This window comes from Danio rerio, chromosome 15 (genome assembly GCF_049306965.1).
Source record: "Danio rerio strain Tuebingen ecotype United States chromosome 15, GRCz12tu, whole genome shotgun sequence".
NCBI classification, from domain to species: domain Eukaryota; kingdom Metazoa; phylum Chordata; class Actinopteri; order Cypriniformes; family Danionidae; genus Danio; species Danio rerio.
This window is the reverse complement of record NC_133190.1, coordinates 19,216,476-19,233,891: the sequence shown is the minus strand read 5'-3', so window position 1 is coordinate 19,233,891 and position 17,416 is coordinate 19,216,476. Positions and strand designations below refer to the sequence as shown.

General features: G+C 36.3%; 1 protein-coding gene across 2 annotated transcripts in view; it reads left to right on the top strand.

Moving 5' to 3' along the window:
• tyw1 (tRNA-yW synthesizing protein 1 homolog (S. cerevisiae)) overlaps positions 1-17,416 on the top strand; it is a 134,123-nt gene that overhangs the window by 69,529 nt on the left and 47,178 nt on the right. For both annotated transcript variants that reach the window (XM_073923137.1, NM_001077156.2), the window contains exons 12-13: positions 5,588-5,765; positions 9,540-9,675. In XM_073923137.1, the coding sequence (XP_073779238.1) occupies positions 5,588-5,765; positions 9,540-9,675 (314 nt within the window). The remainder of the gene's footprint in view (positions 1-5,587; positions 5,766-9,539; positions 9,676-17,416) is intronic.

Genomic DNA, 17,416 nt, shown 5'->3' with positions numbered 1-17,416 from the left:
AATTCGTTTATTTATTAAATCATTCATTATTATCATTGCTTTGCATTTTTTTTTATTTATTTTGTATTTTGTTATGAATTAATAAACTGGTAACTATTAAATAGTTTGTTATGTACAACTATTGTAGTTTGATGCAGATGAATGAGGAAAGTTTTTTCTACCTCGTTCAAATAAAACAGGAGTCCACTGTGGAAATCTTGTTGTGCCAAAAACAAAAAAACACAGCAGAACAATCACACATGCTGTTAATACACCTTCACACTGCAATTGTACAGGAATAACTTTTTGCTTTGTTTGTCTCGTGTGGTATAAATATAGCCAAATATATTTAAATCCCTTTTCCTCAAAGGAACAAATCCAGTTGGAAGCTGTTCAGACATGGTGTGACATAACAGTGTGTTGACGTCTCTAGTCTGCGAACACCCCTCCGCTTTCAGAGATTGTCTACCAGACACCGGGGTATATTTAGCTGTCACTATGGTTTGTGGAAGGCAGTTACAGGACAGGCTCTAAGTGCAGTTCGACTGGGTCTAATTTATTCATTTGCACCCTGTCACTTTCTTCAGCATCTGCTGCATCAGATCAGTGCTGGATCCATCAGCTTTCGGCAGCATTTTTTGTGGGGGGACTTTATCGGTTTGACGGGCTGAGATTAGATTGAAAGGAAGGCTCAAATGAGACTTTAATTTGCAAAACCACTGTTGTGATTTTATTTAGTTTAGATTCTGTAGTTATGCAGATCATGCAGATGCATACACTGTTCACAAGCCATGAAGAACATTTGGTTCATGTTTCATCACTTTGGATTAGCAGTGGTTTGAATGTTAATAATTGGATGTTAATACTTGTTTGTAGGTATTTTCTGTCTGTGGATTGTGTCTATGGTAATAGCGTAATTGTTCTAATAGTGGTCAAGCTGACAGTTTCAAAAGTATGCCATTCACTTTCTGTAAAAAAAAAAACGAAACTGAAACTGTTTGAAATAAAGCCAGAGCAGAATATTTGTCTCTCTCTGAGCACATAGTTTCATTATTTTTTTAAAAGTTTTTTTATTGAACATGTTATGAAACATGCAGTACAAAGAGCTTTTCACTTTATCTTTCTTTAGACAACAAACAAAGAAAACTCGTCGCACACATATACATTTAGGTTTTATAAAAATATATTAGTAAAATTAAAATAAAATACAAATTAATCACTAAGAAACACCCATACACTCTCATTCACGCACATACTGTATAGGCAATTTAGCTTACAAAATTTACCTATAGCGCATGTCTTGGGACTTGTGGGGGAAACCGGACCACCCAGAGGAAACCCAAGCCAACACGGAAACTACATACAAACTCCACACAGAAATGCTACCTGACCCAGCCAAGGCTCAAACCAGCAACCTTCTTGCTGTGAGGTGACATCACTACCCACTGTGGGACCGCCGCCCTTTTCAGAATACTTTTAAATATTTAATTTCTAATAACTACTGTAAATTCATTTGTTGTCGCTTTAGTAACAGTACGTTATTTTTACTTGATACTAGTATTCAGCTTAAAATGCAATTTAAAGGCTTAACTAGGTTAATTCATTTTACTTGGCAAGTTAGTTTGAGTAGGCAAGTCACTGGACAGCAATGGTTTGTTTTTAATGGGGCTAAAAATATTAACCTTAAAAATAATTAAAAGAAATAAAAGTGCTTTTATTCCAGCTAACCTGAAAGAAATAAAACTTTCTTACAAAGAAAAAAATATTATAGCAAAATAAACTACAAAATACACGTTCTCTTTTGAACATCACTTTGGAAATATTTAGAAAAAAAAAAAATTCACAGAAGGGCTAATATTTTTTTTCTTTAACTGTAAAAGCTGTTTGATTGCTTGTATGAAGATATCATAAAATCTGATAATTCAGCAATTCACACTTTAAATGAATCCTGTTATCATGTGCGTCCTTAACAATTTCTAGATCTTAAATTGAAGTAGCAAACAAGATTATTTCAATCAAACCGATTTAAAAAATTTAAATGTATATTCAAATGTAAAAATTATACTAATACCAAAACTCTTGTGCATTTATGATTACAAGCTTATTAACTGTGAGCACATTCCCTAATGCAGACCGACTCTAGGTCACTTTTGATGAAAGTATCAACTAAATGACAGATCAGTAATTTACTTAATTTAATAAATCATGTGTGCCTATAGTGTTCATTCATTCATTCATTTTCTTGTCGGCTTAGTCCCTTTATTAATCCGGGGTCACCACAGCAGAATGAACCGCCAACTTATCCAGCAAATTTTTACACAGCGGATGCCCTTCCAGCCACAACCCATCTCTCACACACACTCATACACTGCGGACAATTTAGCCTACCCAATTCACCTGTACCGCATGTCTTTGGACTGTGGGGGAAACCGGAGCACCCGGAGGAAACCCACGCGAAGGCAGGGAGAACATGCAAACTCCACACAGAAACGCCAACTGAGCCGAGGTTCGACCCAGCGACCTTCTTGCTGTGAGGCCACAGCACTACCTACTGCGCCACTGCCTCGCCATCCATATAATGTTCATATATTAATTTAGTATAACAGCGGAAAGTTATACCCTCCATTTTTAGGCCTATGCTTTTGCAATGGCATACCAATACAGTGTCATAAAACTGTCTAATGCCAGCAAATTTCTTTTCCTTCTAAAATGTGCCTGTTGGGACGCAACACATTCCTGTCCCTCATTCCTCATCTCCACAATCAGCTGACGTCAACTCCTAATGAGCTCTGATTTCAGTGCCAGATTCAGAGTTCAAACTCCATCTCAGTACTGTGCTAGACATCTGGATCAGACTTTTTAGGGTTGAGGAGGCACCAGATGGGTTTTCAAGGACATTAAGATGGGCTCTGAATCCCTTAATGCCTTAACTTAGCATTTGAAGCAACATCGCTTGGTTTTGTTTTACTGCGCTGCTCCAGAATATAGGGTGATTTGCAGACTGTTTGATGTTTTTTTCCCTTCATCTGCAGTAGTCTGAAAAATTCATCAGCGATGTCTAGCGTAGATGGCTACAAAACAGATCTGCAGCTACGAGAGGGAGTTTTCTGATGATATCTGCTGGGAATGTCATTAGGTGGGGTGGAACAGTCCCAAACAAAGTCGGTTTGATTCGATTTTATCATCCTTAAATTAAGACTTCTGCTGTTCGAAATTTGAGATGTCGCCCATTGATAGTACAGATGGCAAACGCTATTTTTGTATTTTGTAAAGAGAACGATGCTCTAGTTGAGTTATTTTTTTTTTAGAAATCAACTTTCCCATATAGTAGCTTTTGTTCCTTCATGTTTCGAGAAGTGAACAGGGAGGGTTTCGATTTAAACATTTTGGTCCACAAATTGGGCTTTTGTTGCAGGTCTGAGAAATCGAGGCTGCTGATGGAGTCTCCAGTAGGTTATGTTCCAGTGTCTGAGTTGTTGCCAGATGTGTATGTGTGTGTGAGTGCTGCACCACCTCCGTGACACCGTCTTGGTCTCAGCGTCGTCTCTGGCTTGGTGGCGCAGTTGACATTTAGCTATTACATCACTGCTGTGTGTAGCAAGAAGTAAGCCATGATGACCCTGGGCTGAGTAAACAAACGCACAACAAGTGAACATAGAGAGCGGATGAAAGGCCAGAAAGCATGCTGTGCCGAGGGTACAGACAGACCTTAAAAAACTGAGCCAGACTCCTTGGATAGCGAGAAATAGGGAGAGAAATGTAGTGTGCTTACTAGAACTTGCACTCTTGATATTTCTTTGATAAATTAAATGCTTTTTGGTAAGGCTTTATTTTAGGGTATCGTTGTTACTCATGTTTCATACACTTTTTTTTTTTACAGTAATTACAATGAATAATGCATAATTACATGCAACTAACCTTAAACTAAACCAACATTCTAACCCAAACCATATACAGTTTAAATCAGTATTATTCGCCCCCCTGAATTATTAGCCCCGTTTATTTTTTCTCCAATTTCTGTTTAATGGAGAGAAGATTTTTTCAACACATTTCTAAACATAATAGTTTTAGTAGCTCATTTCTAATAACTAATTTATTTTATCTTTGCCATGTTGACAGTAAATAATATTTGATTAGATATTTTTCAAGACACTTCTATACAGCTTAAAGTGAAATTTAAATGCTTAGTTAGGTTAACTAGGCAGGATAGGGTAATTAAGCAAGTTATTGTGTAATGATGGTTTGTTCTGTAGACTATAGAAAAAAAATAGCCTAAAAGGGGCAGAGGAACTGTTAATTTAATCAATGCAGAGGGTGTCAACGGGGCTGTATTCATTAGGCAATATGGCTAAGTAGTAAGTGTCATAGCTGTGGTATGAGATTTGTTTTTTTTTTCCTCATTATTTGGTTTAAAAATGTTTGCTCTCTAGTTCTAGAATTAAAATTGATTGATTAAACCAGTTTAACCAAATTATTAGGTATTTTACCAATTTACTCTAAAGGATAAACATTGTTACTCAATAGCATTTAAAAAATTAGCTTTCTCACAGCACATCATATTATTTGAACACGACCACATGAGAGTTTACGATATAAAAGCAATCTGGAATGGACTTTCTTGATTGTCATAGAAGTTGTAAAACTGCACCAAATGGCCACCACTCACCACATGAAGTGTTTAAACATGACATGTGAAAGGGTTCAAATAACTTTGGCTGAACAAGATCAGTTTTAACTTGCACTTACACTCATAGGACTAATTCTCAGCCAAGGGTATTTACTGGTATGAGGTGATAGGAGTGCTCTCGCGCCAGTGATGCACATACTATTCTAGTAGAAGTGCTCCTAAAAGGATTTTTGGCCCTTGCCACGTAACCAAGAGCCAGATTTTAAAAAACTAATTTGTAAAAGTTATCAAGTGGTGCTCGCTGCAGAGCCATTTGGGCGAGCTGAGCTCCAGCGAGGGGGAGCTTGAGCTCCACCTTTTTTGCACTTCTTCTACGAGTGATGTCACTGGGGGTAGGGTTAGGGGTGGGGTTGGTGTACGCATTAAAACAGCTTACAGGAGGAGGAGCGACAGCTCATGCTCCCCCTCGCTGGAGCTCAGCTCTCCTCAAATGGCTCTGCAGCGAGCACCCTCTCAAAGTTATTACCATCCCGGAAGTAATATTTTGAAGAAACTTGACCCATGACAGCATGAGAGTCCAACACTTTAAATAATTACAATCCAGTCTTTTCTATCTAAGAATCATGCAAAAGCACATGCGTATAGCATTGTTAGAATTAAAATAGAAAGTTTTAGTCAAAATGGTAAGTAACATTTTTGCCACATTACACTCATTTGGCGCTTGACAAGTAAAAATGTTTGTCTCTGATTATACGAATAATCCTAATGCAATAACTGTTTTTTTTTTTTTTTTTTTTTTTTTTACATTTTCCCTCCAACAATTCATCACAGAATTGCATGGGAAATGCATATCAGTCTGACACTGATCTCTGTGGCTAGTGGCAGAGTAACCGAAACATTGCCCAGCTTAGCTTTAACAACTGCTCTCAGGTTGTGACCATTTTAAATTTTAACCAAACAGTATATTTGATCATGTAACAGGTGTTCCAGGTGTTCGTCCTGAGCGTTTTGAAGAGGGCCTCACCGTGAAGCACTGTGCTCTGTCTCTGGTGGGTGAACCGATTATGTATCCTGAGATCAACTCCTTCCTTAAACTACTCCACCAGCAGAACATATCCAGCTTTTTGGTCACCAACGCCCAATTTCCTGAAGAGATCAGGTGAGATTTTAAAACTTCTGGTGCATTGGTGTATTAAATGCTGAAAAAAAAGTCTCTTCAGTATCTTAAATAGTTATAGCCCTGGTTGTGGTTATTAAAATGGACATCTTGTCATGCATCATTTAGTAAATCTGATTTGGTGCCCACAGACAAGCCCCTTTTTAAATGTGTTTGTTCTCTGCATATCTGCATTAGTAACTACTGAACATCCTCCAGTTTGAAGTCTTTCCATAGTCTTTGAAGTCCCATTCGGGCTGTAACTGGACTGATAAGCCATAATCAGGCACTGAATTGCAAATCACAGCGTCTTCGGCTCCAAGCTCCTCCAATTCCAGCAGATTGTGCTGAAATTTATGAGTTTTCAGGAGAAGCCAAAAGCTTTTAGCGCTCTCTCTCTCTCTCTCTCTCTCTCTCTCTCTCTCTCTCTCTCTCTCTCTCTCTCTCTCCCTCCCTTGCTTAATGCAAAATACATCCTCTCCTCGTTCTCCTGACTCCTGCACGCAGAAGCTGCTCACAGATCAGCCAGGTTATCTCAGGGTGAGGGAACATTACCTCAGCTGCTGAAATATCATGTTGGCAGTGCGCTGAGGAAGTGAGAAACACTTGTCAATCGTTGTTTATCACGTAGCTGCAAGCTTGGTCACACTGCTCTGCTGAGGCAGGTCTTTACTGTGTGATAAACAAACCAAAAGAAGCAAAAAATGATATTCACAGAGGGTCCCAGAACCGAGCGTTCCCTCTCAAAGCTTTCTCGTATGGAATTATAATGAGATCCTACACCTGCTGCTTTACTCGTATCAATATGCTAATGTTTTATTGCGTTCGTTTCAGGGGGAAAGGATGAAGTGGTGCACTGGTACAAACCTCTAACTCAAAGTAACCACGGAAGCTGAGACCAATTTTATTGCTCTTGCTCATCATCCTGGTTGGTTTGTGTGTTTGTAAATCTTGCCTGTTTTAAAATGCTGTTAATACAGTGTGAAAACTTATAAACGTTTCAATATCCTTCAGTTTAAATTAAGATTTTTTTAAGAACCCAAGGAGGGCAGTCTGAATTTTGTTGATGTATTTGTGGAGCAGGAAATGGAGCTGAGTCATATCATCTAAATATTGTGGTGCAAGGTTTATGGGGGTGGAGGAAATATGTTTGGTGAAGTAGTTAACAAAGTGTAACTTAAAACTGAGAATCAAGATAGAAATCACACCTTTTTAATAAAACGTCTATGATTATAGTGTAAAGAAACATCACACATTGGGTTTGTCAGATTTAAGTCACAAGTGTAAAGGAGAAGGAAGTCCTGACCAGCCATAGGAACAAATATATATTTAATTTTCAAAGGAAAGCTTGTTAATTACAAAAGAGAAAGGGCCACAAACTGAGCCCTGGGGATGCCATGAGCAATATGGACAGGACTTAATTTGCCTATCTGTAGAAACTGATTTCTTTCATTAATGTAGGATATTGACCAGTGGATGGCAGTGTCATGGAGCCAAAATCTAAAATCTAAAATCTACAAAGCCTCATAGCACAATCAATGAAAGTTATTGTTGACCTACTAAGGTTTTTCCAGTATGTTTGTGAATCTGTTCAAGAAGACTGTTGTGTTTGAAGGATACGAGTCAGCTTCTCAAATGTAAAAATTGGTGGGTGAAGGTGACTGACTTGTCCTCTTTCCATAGGAAAATCTTGTAGAGGTTTCTTCCTGTTACTTGTGACTCTAAAGCCTGATTTATACTTCTGCGTCAAACGTCGGCGTATGCTACGACGCTGACGCATAGCCCTTCGCCGTGGCCATCGCCGTCACTGACGTGCACCTCTCAAAAAATGTAACTACACGTCGCAACGACGCGTAGCGTAAGCTCTGTGATTGGTTGGCTTGGTAGCACTGACGAGTTTGGGCGGGACCGAGAGCCGCGCGAATGGCGCGAGCGATTGTTTACAAGTGTGGAGTCCCGTGAAGGAGCTCCGGATGGAAAGTTTTCTTTTGTGTTTACCTCATAGTTGAAGTTGTTGCACGTCCGCCGGTTCCTGCCTCAAAATGAGCGAGTTTGAGTCACTTGTACATCCAGGAAGTGTTCAGAATAGCAAAACAGAAGCGAAGAAACTCGACACAGAGGAACATTTACACTTCACTGCCCACTAGCGTTTCGGAAGTGTTAATGAAGACCAACAGAGACAGCGCGCAGAAGTATAAATGCACAGCTGCGCGCGTTGCCTGCGCCGTGAGTTGCGCCGGTCACTTGACGCAGAAGTATAAATCAGGCTTAACAGTGAACTGTTAGAAATACAGTGTTTTCTAGGGGTGTGTCATTGTGCACCAAGGCTTTGAAGTATGTACGTATAAAAAAAATTATACATCTCAAAGTAAAGCAGTGTACCAGAGCGTGATCCGTTTTGCCATCATCACATGATCAGTGACATCCGAAGCTTCATTTTTGCCTGTATACCCACGTGACTGCTTCGAGTTTTGATTCAAAGGTTTAGACCAAGCGGCAACCTCCCACACTACCTCGGGAAGCCAATACGGAAGTAACTAAAACAGCAATTCATTGACTCACCTTTGGGGGCTGGCTCCAGGAAATCCAGATGTTTTCTGACTGCAATGGTAAATTGGCCAATAAATTAGACTAAACACTTTATTGATATAGTACACAACCAACATGTGGTCAGAACACAACCGGTAATGAATGTTTAAGCATTTCTCCCAAGGAAAAGCCTGTGTAAGCAAAATGCCAGCTGGCGTCTGTAGCTAAGCCTCTTTGCCCTTATTTGGTATCCCCCAGTCGGTGTGATGACGCTCAAACAAAATGGCCATGGTTGGCCACACCTACGTGTAGCTTCTTTTGTGTTCTACAGAAACCTATTGGTGACATCACGGATACAATCTCCATATCTTTTACAGTCTTTGGTTTTAACACTCTTGTGGGTTAGTAGTGTTGATAGCGAGACATTAGGCGTCGATTATATTATAAGTGTATTAGTGTATTATTTACAACTATTTTCGAAGAAGACCACTGCATATTGTGTAACTGAGGCCAGCTGGCGAGTACAGCCTGAAAGCCTCACTCCCACAGCCTCCTCCTTAAAGCATTCGCCTCCCATGCAGGAATCACCGGTTCGATTCATGCTTGGAACGAGTGGGTGGGTGAAGAACCAGTTGGAATGCGATAAATGTAAATACTTTTGAATACCTTGGATTTTACTACAGTCATCAGTGGTGTAATGTAACATACCTTATGTGTACAAAAACTACAGTAATTGAGTAATTTGTTTATATTACTATTGTTGTATTACTACATCAGTGAGTTGTTGAGTTGTGATTGTTTGACATTTTTGCAACACAGTGCTTTCCTACAATTTAACCAGCATAAATTCTCTTTGAGATCTGATGTGTAAAGCTTCGAGTAACAAACATTTTTCTGATACAATTCGAGTCGAGCTGGTTCAGAAAGATTCATTTCACCATTACTACTGTTTTTATTAAAAGGGTGATAGGGTGATGTATAGGTGGACAGTCCAGAGCCGACAGTTGTTGGTACATTATCTTAACATTTCTTGCTCCTAGCTTGACTTCAGTTTTCACCTCACCAATTCAATCACTCAGTTGTTTTGGTTTGCTTTGTTTTATACAGTATACGCACAGCAAATAAAGAATGCTGCTCTATCTGGCTAAAATGATCTAGATCTTTACGCCTATGCACAGAAATATGTTTAAAACCTTCTTTACATATTGTTAATTTTACTGTTTTTTCAACTTTTTTTCTTTTTTATAGGAGTCTCGTGCCTGTTACTCAACTTTATGTCAGCGTTGATGCCAGCACCAAGGACAGTCTGAAGAAAATCGACCGTCCCCTCTTCAAAGACTTCTGGCAGCGCTTCTTGGACAGTCTCAGAGCTCTCGGTGAAAAGGTACATCCTTTGTGCTGTAGTTCAGATCAAACAAATGTCCTCTCCCACAATTATACATTACAAATTGGGGAAAAAAATTGTTGGACTTTTTAAGTAATAGGCATACAAAAAGGATAAATGTGTGCATATTTTAAAAGAATATTTGCAAAAAATTTTTTTTTTAAATGATTACTTCCTAACTACACTTAACTACAAATTTTTTCAATGTATAATCTGGAATATAAATCATATTTTTTCCCTTATTCCTCCTACATTACACATCATCTTTTAGTGTAGCTAAAAGTTTAAAGTTACGACAACTATACTGTATGCAAAGCTTGCACATTTAGGTTTGTGGTTAATAAAAGAGCAATTTAATATTGTTTTTGTATACTAGCTGTTTGTTTGATATACTTTTATTTATAAATATTTGAGTTAAATGCATGTTTATAATGTATATTTAATATACAAATTAAATATAGTATTCGATACAGTAATAAAGTCTATGTGGATTCTCATTACATTACGAATATACACTATCTTTATACATATGCATGACGTTGAGAATACAGTTACCATATATACCATATTGAATACACAAACCATATAATGTTGCAGTTGTATGTTGATTCTCCTCAGCTACATTATTTTTGGGATCTCTCGACAATTCAGTTTTGAGGAGGTGCAGCTTAATATCTGGTAAAACTTATTATTCAGAAATACATTTTTATGACTTGACAGTTTTGTATGAGCTCAGAACTGAAACACTAAGATTTTGTTAGAATATCTGAATGCATTTATTGTCACCCCCTAGCCTCTACCACAAAGTGACCTTTATTTATATATCACTTAATACAATGCACAAAGTGCCAAAACTGCTTTGCAAAGACAAACGGGTAATAATGGAAAAATCAGGTAAGAAGTTTCATCAGTGTGAAACTACACATCATCAGGTTGCTACACTACTTCACAAAATGTTAATCTTAAATCCCTGTTCATTTCTGTATGACAATTTACTCGTATGAGTTGGCCATCTATTTGTCAAAATAGAAATTAATTTTGCATTACAATGAGACTGTAATAACTGACTTTATACTCATGCAATCTGCAATGCAAATATTAGCGATGAGACTTCTGTTACAGACAGAAAAGTAAGACATTTGTTGCATCCTTAGCCTTAAAGAAGCAGAATTATTTTTTAGGGCCAACTGTTTTCTGTAGATCATCCATGTTGGCCTTTGTTTTGAAAAACATCCAAGTTGAACTGCAATTATCAAAAGCACAAGATGCAGGCCAAGACTTTGCGGTCCTTGTAATCTTTAAAAAGTGTGATTGTAATTACACAATTAATTGTAGATGTACTAATTGTAAGACCACTAAAAATAGCTATGGTTTCATCCAACTATGCACGTTTTGGAAAATTACTTACAAAATGCTTAATGTAAGCACTACGGTGTACATAAATGTGAAAAATGCTCATAAAAAAACTTATTCACCCAAATCAGTAGGATAAACTTTTTATCCAATAGAAAGAAATGTGCATAAACTATGCTGGAATCACATTTATCGAATAACTTCCAGCATAACTTTTAACAGATCACGTTATAACAAAAAAGGTTGCTGGGACAGTAGTAAAAGACAATCCAGCAGGCCAACCACATAAAAAAAAAACATTTGAAATTGGTCATTCTAAAATCCCTCAGCCAAAGTCCATCATCAAATTGGTTCATTATTATCACCTCCAGAACTGTCTTGAGCATCAGCTCTCCTAAAGAACAGTCTTATGCCTCTAAAAGCCACCGTGCATTGGATTTTGTCTTCTTTGGTGCAAGTAAATATTATATAAGAAAAAAGGACCACGGTCGCTTCTCCTAACGCAACTAATTCCATTTGCCTTTGATATTTGGCACTAGTTTCTCAGAAAGTGACAATTTTATTCTCTTTGACTCATTGGAAAGAAACAATGCTTTATTCGCAAATGCTTTATGTATTTCCAGTTTTATTTATGTCTAATTGGCATCTTTGAATGGAAACATGGCTATTGTGTGTTTGCTCAGGCCTTATAATAAAGATGGAAGGCAACTGTTATTCAACTCTCTACGTTCACCATATATTAAGTGTTTTGCAAGGTTCATAGTTCTGTTGTGCATGTAGAATTCAATTGTCACTAGTGTTAAAAATGATTGTTTAATAGCCATTTTTCCTATTGCTTCTCTTCATTTAATTCTCATCAGGCAAAACCCTCTGAAAATCTCTCCTGTCGATTTTGTTAATTCCACACATCATGACCGCAACGCTCTAGATTGATTTCATCTTAACCCAAATCCTCTGATTTATAACCTGCGTTGGCCTCTATAACAAAGCTATTTTTTTACTTTGGCAAAAAGGTATTACATGAAAGCCTCAGGGTTCATTATTAAGGTGAAGTTCTGTTAAAAATGCTAGCTTGATGAAGTGGATGCGTAGGTGCCGTCCATCAGCCGCTCTTACTCCGAGTTCGGCATGCTGAGATGACAAAAGCAGTTTGTTACACGGAGGCCTTGGCATTACTGCTTAATGATTTTAAGTGCTATCATTCAGAGATGATTCACCGCGTCTGTGTGCTAAACTTCTGTAATGACTTCCTTGCATTTGCCATTGAACAGACCGCTCAGTCTATGTGTGTGTGTCTGTGCATATGTGCATAATATGTGAGTCATAAAAGGAAAGACACAAGAATGGAAAGTGCTCTTCTGTTTTCTAATGAGTTGAGATCACCTGCAGTGTCGCTTCGGGACTGAAGAGAGCAGCTCGACACTGATGCCGTGGTAGACAGCAGGACTGCGAGCCGTTCAGGATTGTGCTTTTATCCAAAGCACCTTTAAAAGATAAACAAGTTTCACGTCATTCAAACTGGGTTGATTCAGTGGGCGATTTACCAGACTTTATGCTGATTGTGTGAAAGTCTGGGTTTTTAAGGCGATAGGGAATTTTATGTGGCTGATGCCTGCTGTTTCTCCTTCACATGAACTTCGCCTGTCTAGACTGACACTGTTTCTTTTAAGGGAACATTTTTGGGGAAAATATTAATACACCACAATATTGAAATATGTTCTGCTGCAGTATTATACAGTACATGACAAAAGTCTTATCGTTGATCCCAGTTGTAAGAGCAACAAGTCATTTTTTGACTTCTCGTTGATCATTTGGAAAAGTGGCAGAAGGTGGATTTTTCTGATGAATCATCTGTTCCCAAACTGCATCCCAGTCATCACAAATACTGCAGAAGACTTGTTGGAACCCGCATTGACCCAAGATACTCACAGAAATCTGTCAAGTTTAGTGAAGAAATAATCATGATTTGGGGTTACACCGAGTATAGGGGCATACGAGAGATCACAACATTTGTGCTGCCCATTATATTTCAAACACCAGGAGAGGGCTAATTCTTCAGCAGGATAGCGCTCTTTCTCATACTTCAGCCTCCACATCAACGTTCATAACAGCAAAGAAGGTCAAGGTGCGTTAGGATTGGCCAGCCCAGTCACCAGGCATGAACATTATTGAGCATGTCTGAGGTAAGATGAAGGATAAGGCATTTTAGAGGCCTTTGCCTTTCATATAAGCCCCTTCTGATAACAAATGATCAACTAGAAGTCAAGTTATTATTTGTTGTTCATAAGACTAATGTGAAAAGAGTTTTGTCAGGTAATGTATAGATATATGTACGGCCAAATCAATATATTGTCAATTTTATTATTATATGGTATTTTTATATTTGGTTTAATATTAAAATCAATTTCTTTACAGTGCAGTAGATGGTGATCTTGAATTTTTTTCTGGTGAGCAGCAAATTAAGCAAATACACAAGCAAATAAATAAAGCTGCGATGCAGAAAGGTGCATACAACATATTTTTGTCCACTTGACAATGCCATTTTGCACTGCAGCAATAAAGTTGAACTGCCATCAACAAACTGATACATGTTTCCATTTAGTTGAAGGGATAGTTCACCTAAAAATATAATTTGTTAATAACAATTAATTATAAAAGTAACCCTTATGCCATTCCAAACCCAGAAGAACGTAGTGTGTCTTCAGAACACAAATTAAGTTATTTTAGATGAAATCCAAGAGCTCCCTCATCCTCTATAGACAGTAAAGATTCTGAATTGTTCAGAAAAATATCATCATCATAATGTATTCATGATTAATTTATGTAGGAACTTTGTCCTGTGAGACAACATTTTGTTCCTCTGTGTGTCCACACATGTAGAGGAATGACAATAAAGCTCGGCTTTAAGCTGGAAAGTTTGGACAATGTTTTTAATCATAAAGGGGTAGTAAAATTCAATAAAACACAGAACAACACAACATACAATTAAAATTCAAATAATATATCACGATAGTATCGTATTGTGAGCACTCAGTAATTCTCAACCTTTTGGTTTTCTTAGGCAGTTTCCTGCTATATTTGTGTACTTTTTTGTCATGACTTATTCATCTCTCTCACGTCTGAAAGATTTAATTAAGTAATGCGTATTGAGAAATGAATGAGGCATTGCTTCTCTTAGGCATTCATTTCTTGGTTCTATTTGTCAGAGATAAACAAGACACATGTTTAAGAGCGCAACTGTTAATGGCTGTTTAATTCTCAACATTCATCACCATAGCAGTTCTGTTCCATGTTCTGCCTTTCTCGCTGTAACTACAACATTACATCCTCATTAATTTTGTTGCTATTGTGCATTCTGGTAATTGATTCTCGGATATTGTCCAACAATCTCTATATATTATAATCTTGTTCATATTTATTTGTTTCCCCTTAATTAGTGCACAGCGTCTGTATAAAACACAAACCTAATTCTTCTCTGATATTGAGACAGCCTTGATATACAGTGCTCAGCATAATTAAGTACACCCATTTTGAAAATGAATATTTTATCAATTTCTCAGTGAATATAGGCAATGTATTTTAGTGCATTTAAACAAAACAGATTTATTAAGGAGATATTTTTATTAAAATAGTATTTTAGTCACCAAACATATTTAGAAATAGAAAGATAATACAATTCAATTCAAGCTAAATATTGCACAAAAATACATCCTACAAATTTTCAACTACATTTTTTAAATATATTTTTGGTTCTCTTAGATTTTTCCTCTTTTTTTAAATTTGTATTTAATTTCTTCTGTAACAAATTTGTTTGTACTAGTTTTTGGTTGTTATCGTAAGTTAACTTGTTAGATTAGCTCCACATTTATATAATATTGTATAGTTTCCTATTAAAAATATGAATTGAAATGATAGATTTGTGAGGGGTGTACATATATATGTTAAGCACTATCATATGTAAAGTTATTACATCATTACATGATTTTTATAGCCAACACCATTTACTATAGCAGTTTATCTTAATATTTATAGAAATCTCAAAACAGTTGAGTAATATCATCTGTCAAATTCTTTATTGTTATTTTGTTAATTTATACTGCTTAATGAAATGAAACCCTAATAGAAAATTGACGAGTGCCATGTAAGCTTTGCAGGTTATAATCGCAAGTAAAAAGCATATGAAACATGGCTTTGGAAAATTTTAATGTAAGAAAAATCTTCATGTGATCACGTTCTTATTCCAAAAACACATGTTTTTCATGAGTATCACCTTTCACATGCAGTTTTAATGTGAAGCTGCTGTGAGAAACATCTGTGTTAACAAGTTGTTGCAGTAGCAGATATTACAACCATACAAAATGTGAACGAATTGTGATTTTGATCTGTTTGTCTATTGAAGTGCTGAATGAGTATTGATTTCCAAAACATTTCATGCGTGACATTAAAATTGTGGTTATATTTTGCATCTAGGTTACCTTTGTCTTTTTTTCCCAAAGCGTTTTTTCCAGCTTTAATGAAACAGTTTTGCATAAGTTATTTCTAAAAAAAATATATATTTCATTCGAAAACATTCATTTTAAGACTCCAACTTATTTTTATCCTTCTCTGCCTCCTAAATCATACATTCAGCTTCAATTGTCATACAATAATTAAGCCTAATTCACTGGGTTTTTTTTTTTACTAAGTTGCATTTACATGAAATATGTTGTATTGTTTGTAATTTCAGATTATAGAATTATAATCTACATTTTTCTAATTATAGAAAAATGAACTTTGTGTCGGTCCCTGCTTTCTGGTCAACTGTTGCTTCAGTTACAATATAAAAATGCTTAACAATCTTTTTAAGCACTGATAGAAAAAGCATGCGACCTGCTCCAAGTGATTTTACCTCCATTTATAAGAAACTCTGAAAGACATTGAGGCATGGCATTGTTCGTGTCTCATTAATTTCTGCAAAAATGTTTAAGATACACCAATAGTAGATTAAACATCAACTCTGTCATTGTGATGTTTCAATACATTTATCATTCATTTATTTTATCGATTATATGATTGAAATACATCAAAATCTGTTTTAAGCATGCCATGTGGTATCTGGTTTGTATCACGTTTAAGCATTTTTTTTATTTTATGTTAATAATGGATTCAGTTGATTAAATTATACATTTATTGTATATCATTCCAGTTTATCCCTTTTACTGCCAATATGGTTTAACAATAATTTGAAAAAAAAATTGAGAAAAAAAAATGCTGTTTGTTTTCTTCACTTGATTGTCTCTGACTCTTGGTAATTAAGATACTAAAGGAATCCTTTGGGAGATGCTGAAACTTCTTTGCATTCTGGCTTAGACGCTTTCTTGTTTTTACTTTTCTGAGCAGTTCACACATCTCAATATATTTCTTTGCACCAAAAAATAATGCTGTATTTAAACAAGAACAAGGATATGTTTTTTTTTCTTTGTATTATGAGAGCCTTTTTTTGTTTTTTTGTTTTTTGAATGATTAACCTTTGGACAAAGTATTTACATCACAGATAACATTGTCTCCACATCATATATAGCAGATGACATCTTCATTCCCTATTATTCAGGTCTGAGGGCCTTACAGTATGCCACTCCAAGTTGAGAGAGTAAGCCATTGATTTAATACTCTTGTGTTGAAGTGCCCTTTTAAAAATGATATACATTGAAGCTAAGAGGTGATCCCACTATTAAGTTGTCTGCTCTCACAAAGGCATATAGATAAATTTGAAGCAGCAGTGTTTGCTTGGGATTCAGATGTGCCAATATTTGCTGTGGGTTTGATTAGGAAGCAACGAATGAAAAACTATAGGGTCATTTGACTTTATATACAGTGTCTCCGCGAGGTCTTCAAATAAAACAAAATTTTGGGCCTTAAACTGTCTTAAACTCACTTAAATATATTGTTGTAGGTCTTAAGTCATGTTAAACAGGTCTTAAATTTCTTATTTTTAAGTAAAGCTACCCTATCACCAATAAAATATACTCCATCACCAATATTGTATATATGTATGTGTGTTTGTTTTTATTACAAAGAGATACAAGTAACACCTGCTGTTCGAGATGGTTACAGCAAATTCTCCTAATTATATCCCTTAAGCAGGCAAGGAAAACTAAAGCAACAAATCCCTTTACATGTTCTTCCATTAACACAAAAACTATTTACTGAAATAACTAGACCATAAGAAAAATCCTGTATAAGTCTAAAATTTCATTCATAATGGTCTTAAAAGGGTCTTAAATTTGACTTAAAGAAACCTGCAGAAACCCTGCATATAGCTTTACATTTACATATGTTAAATTGAAGCTTTTTTGCTTGATATTCAAATCATGAAATACCTGTCAAAATTAACTTTACTATATTCAAC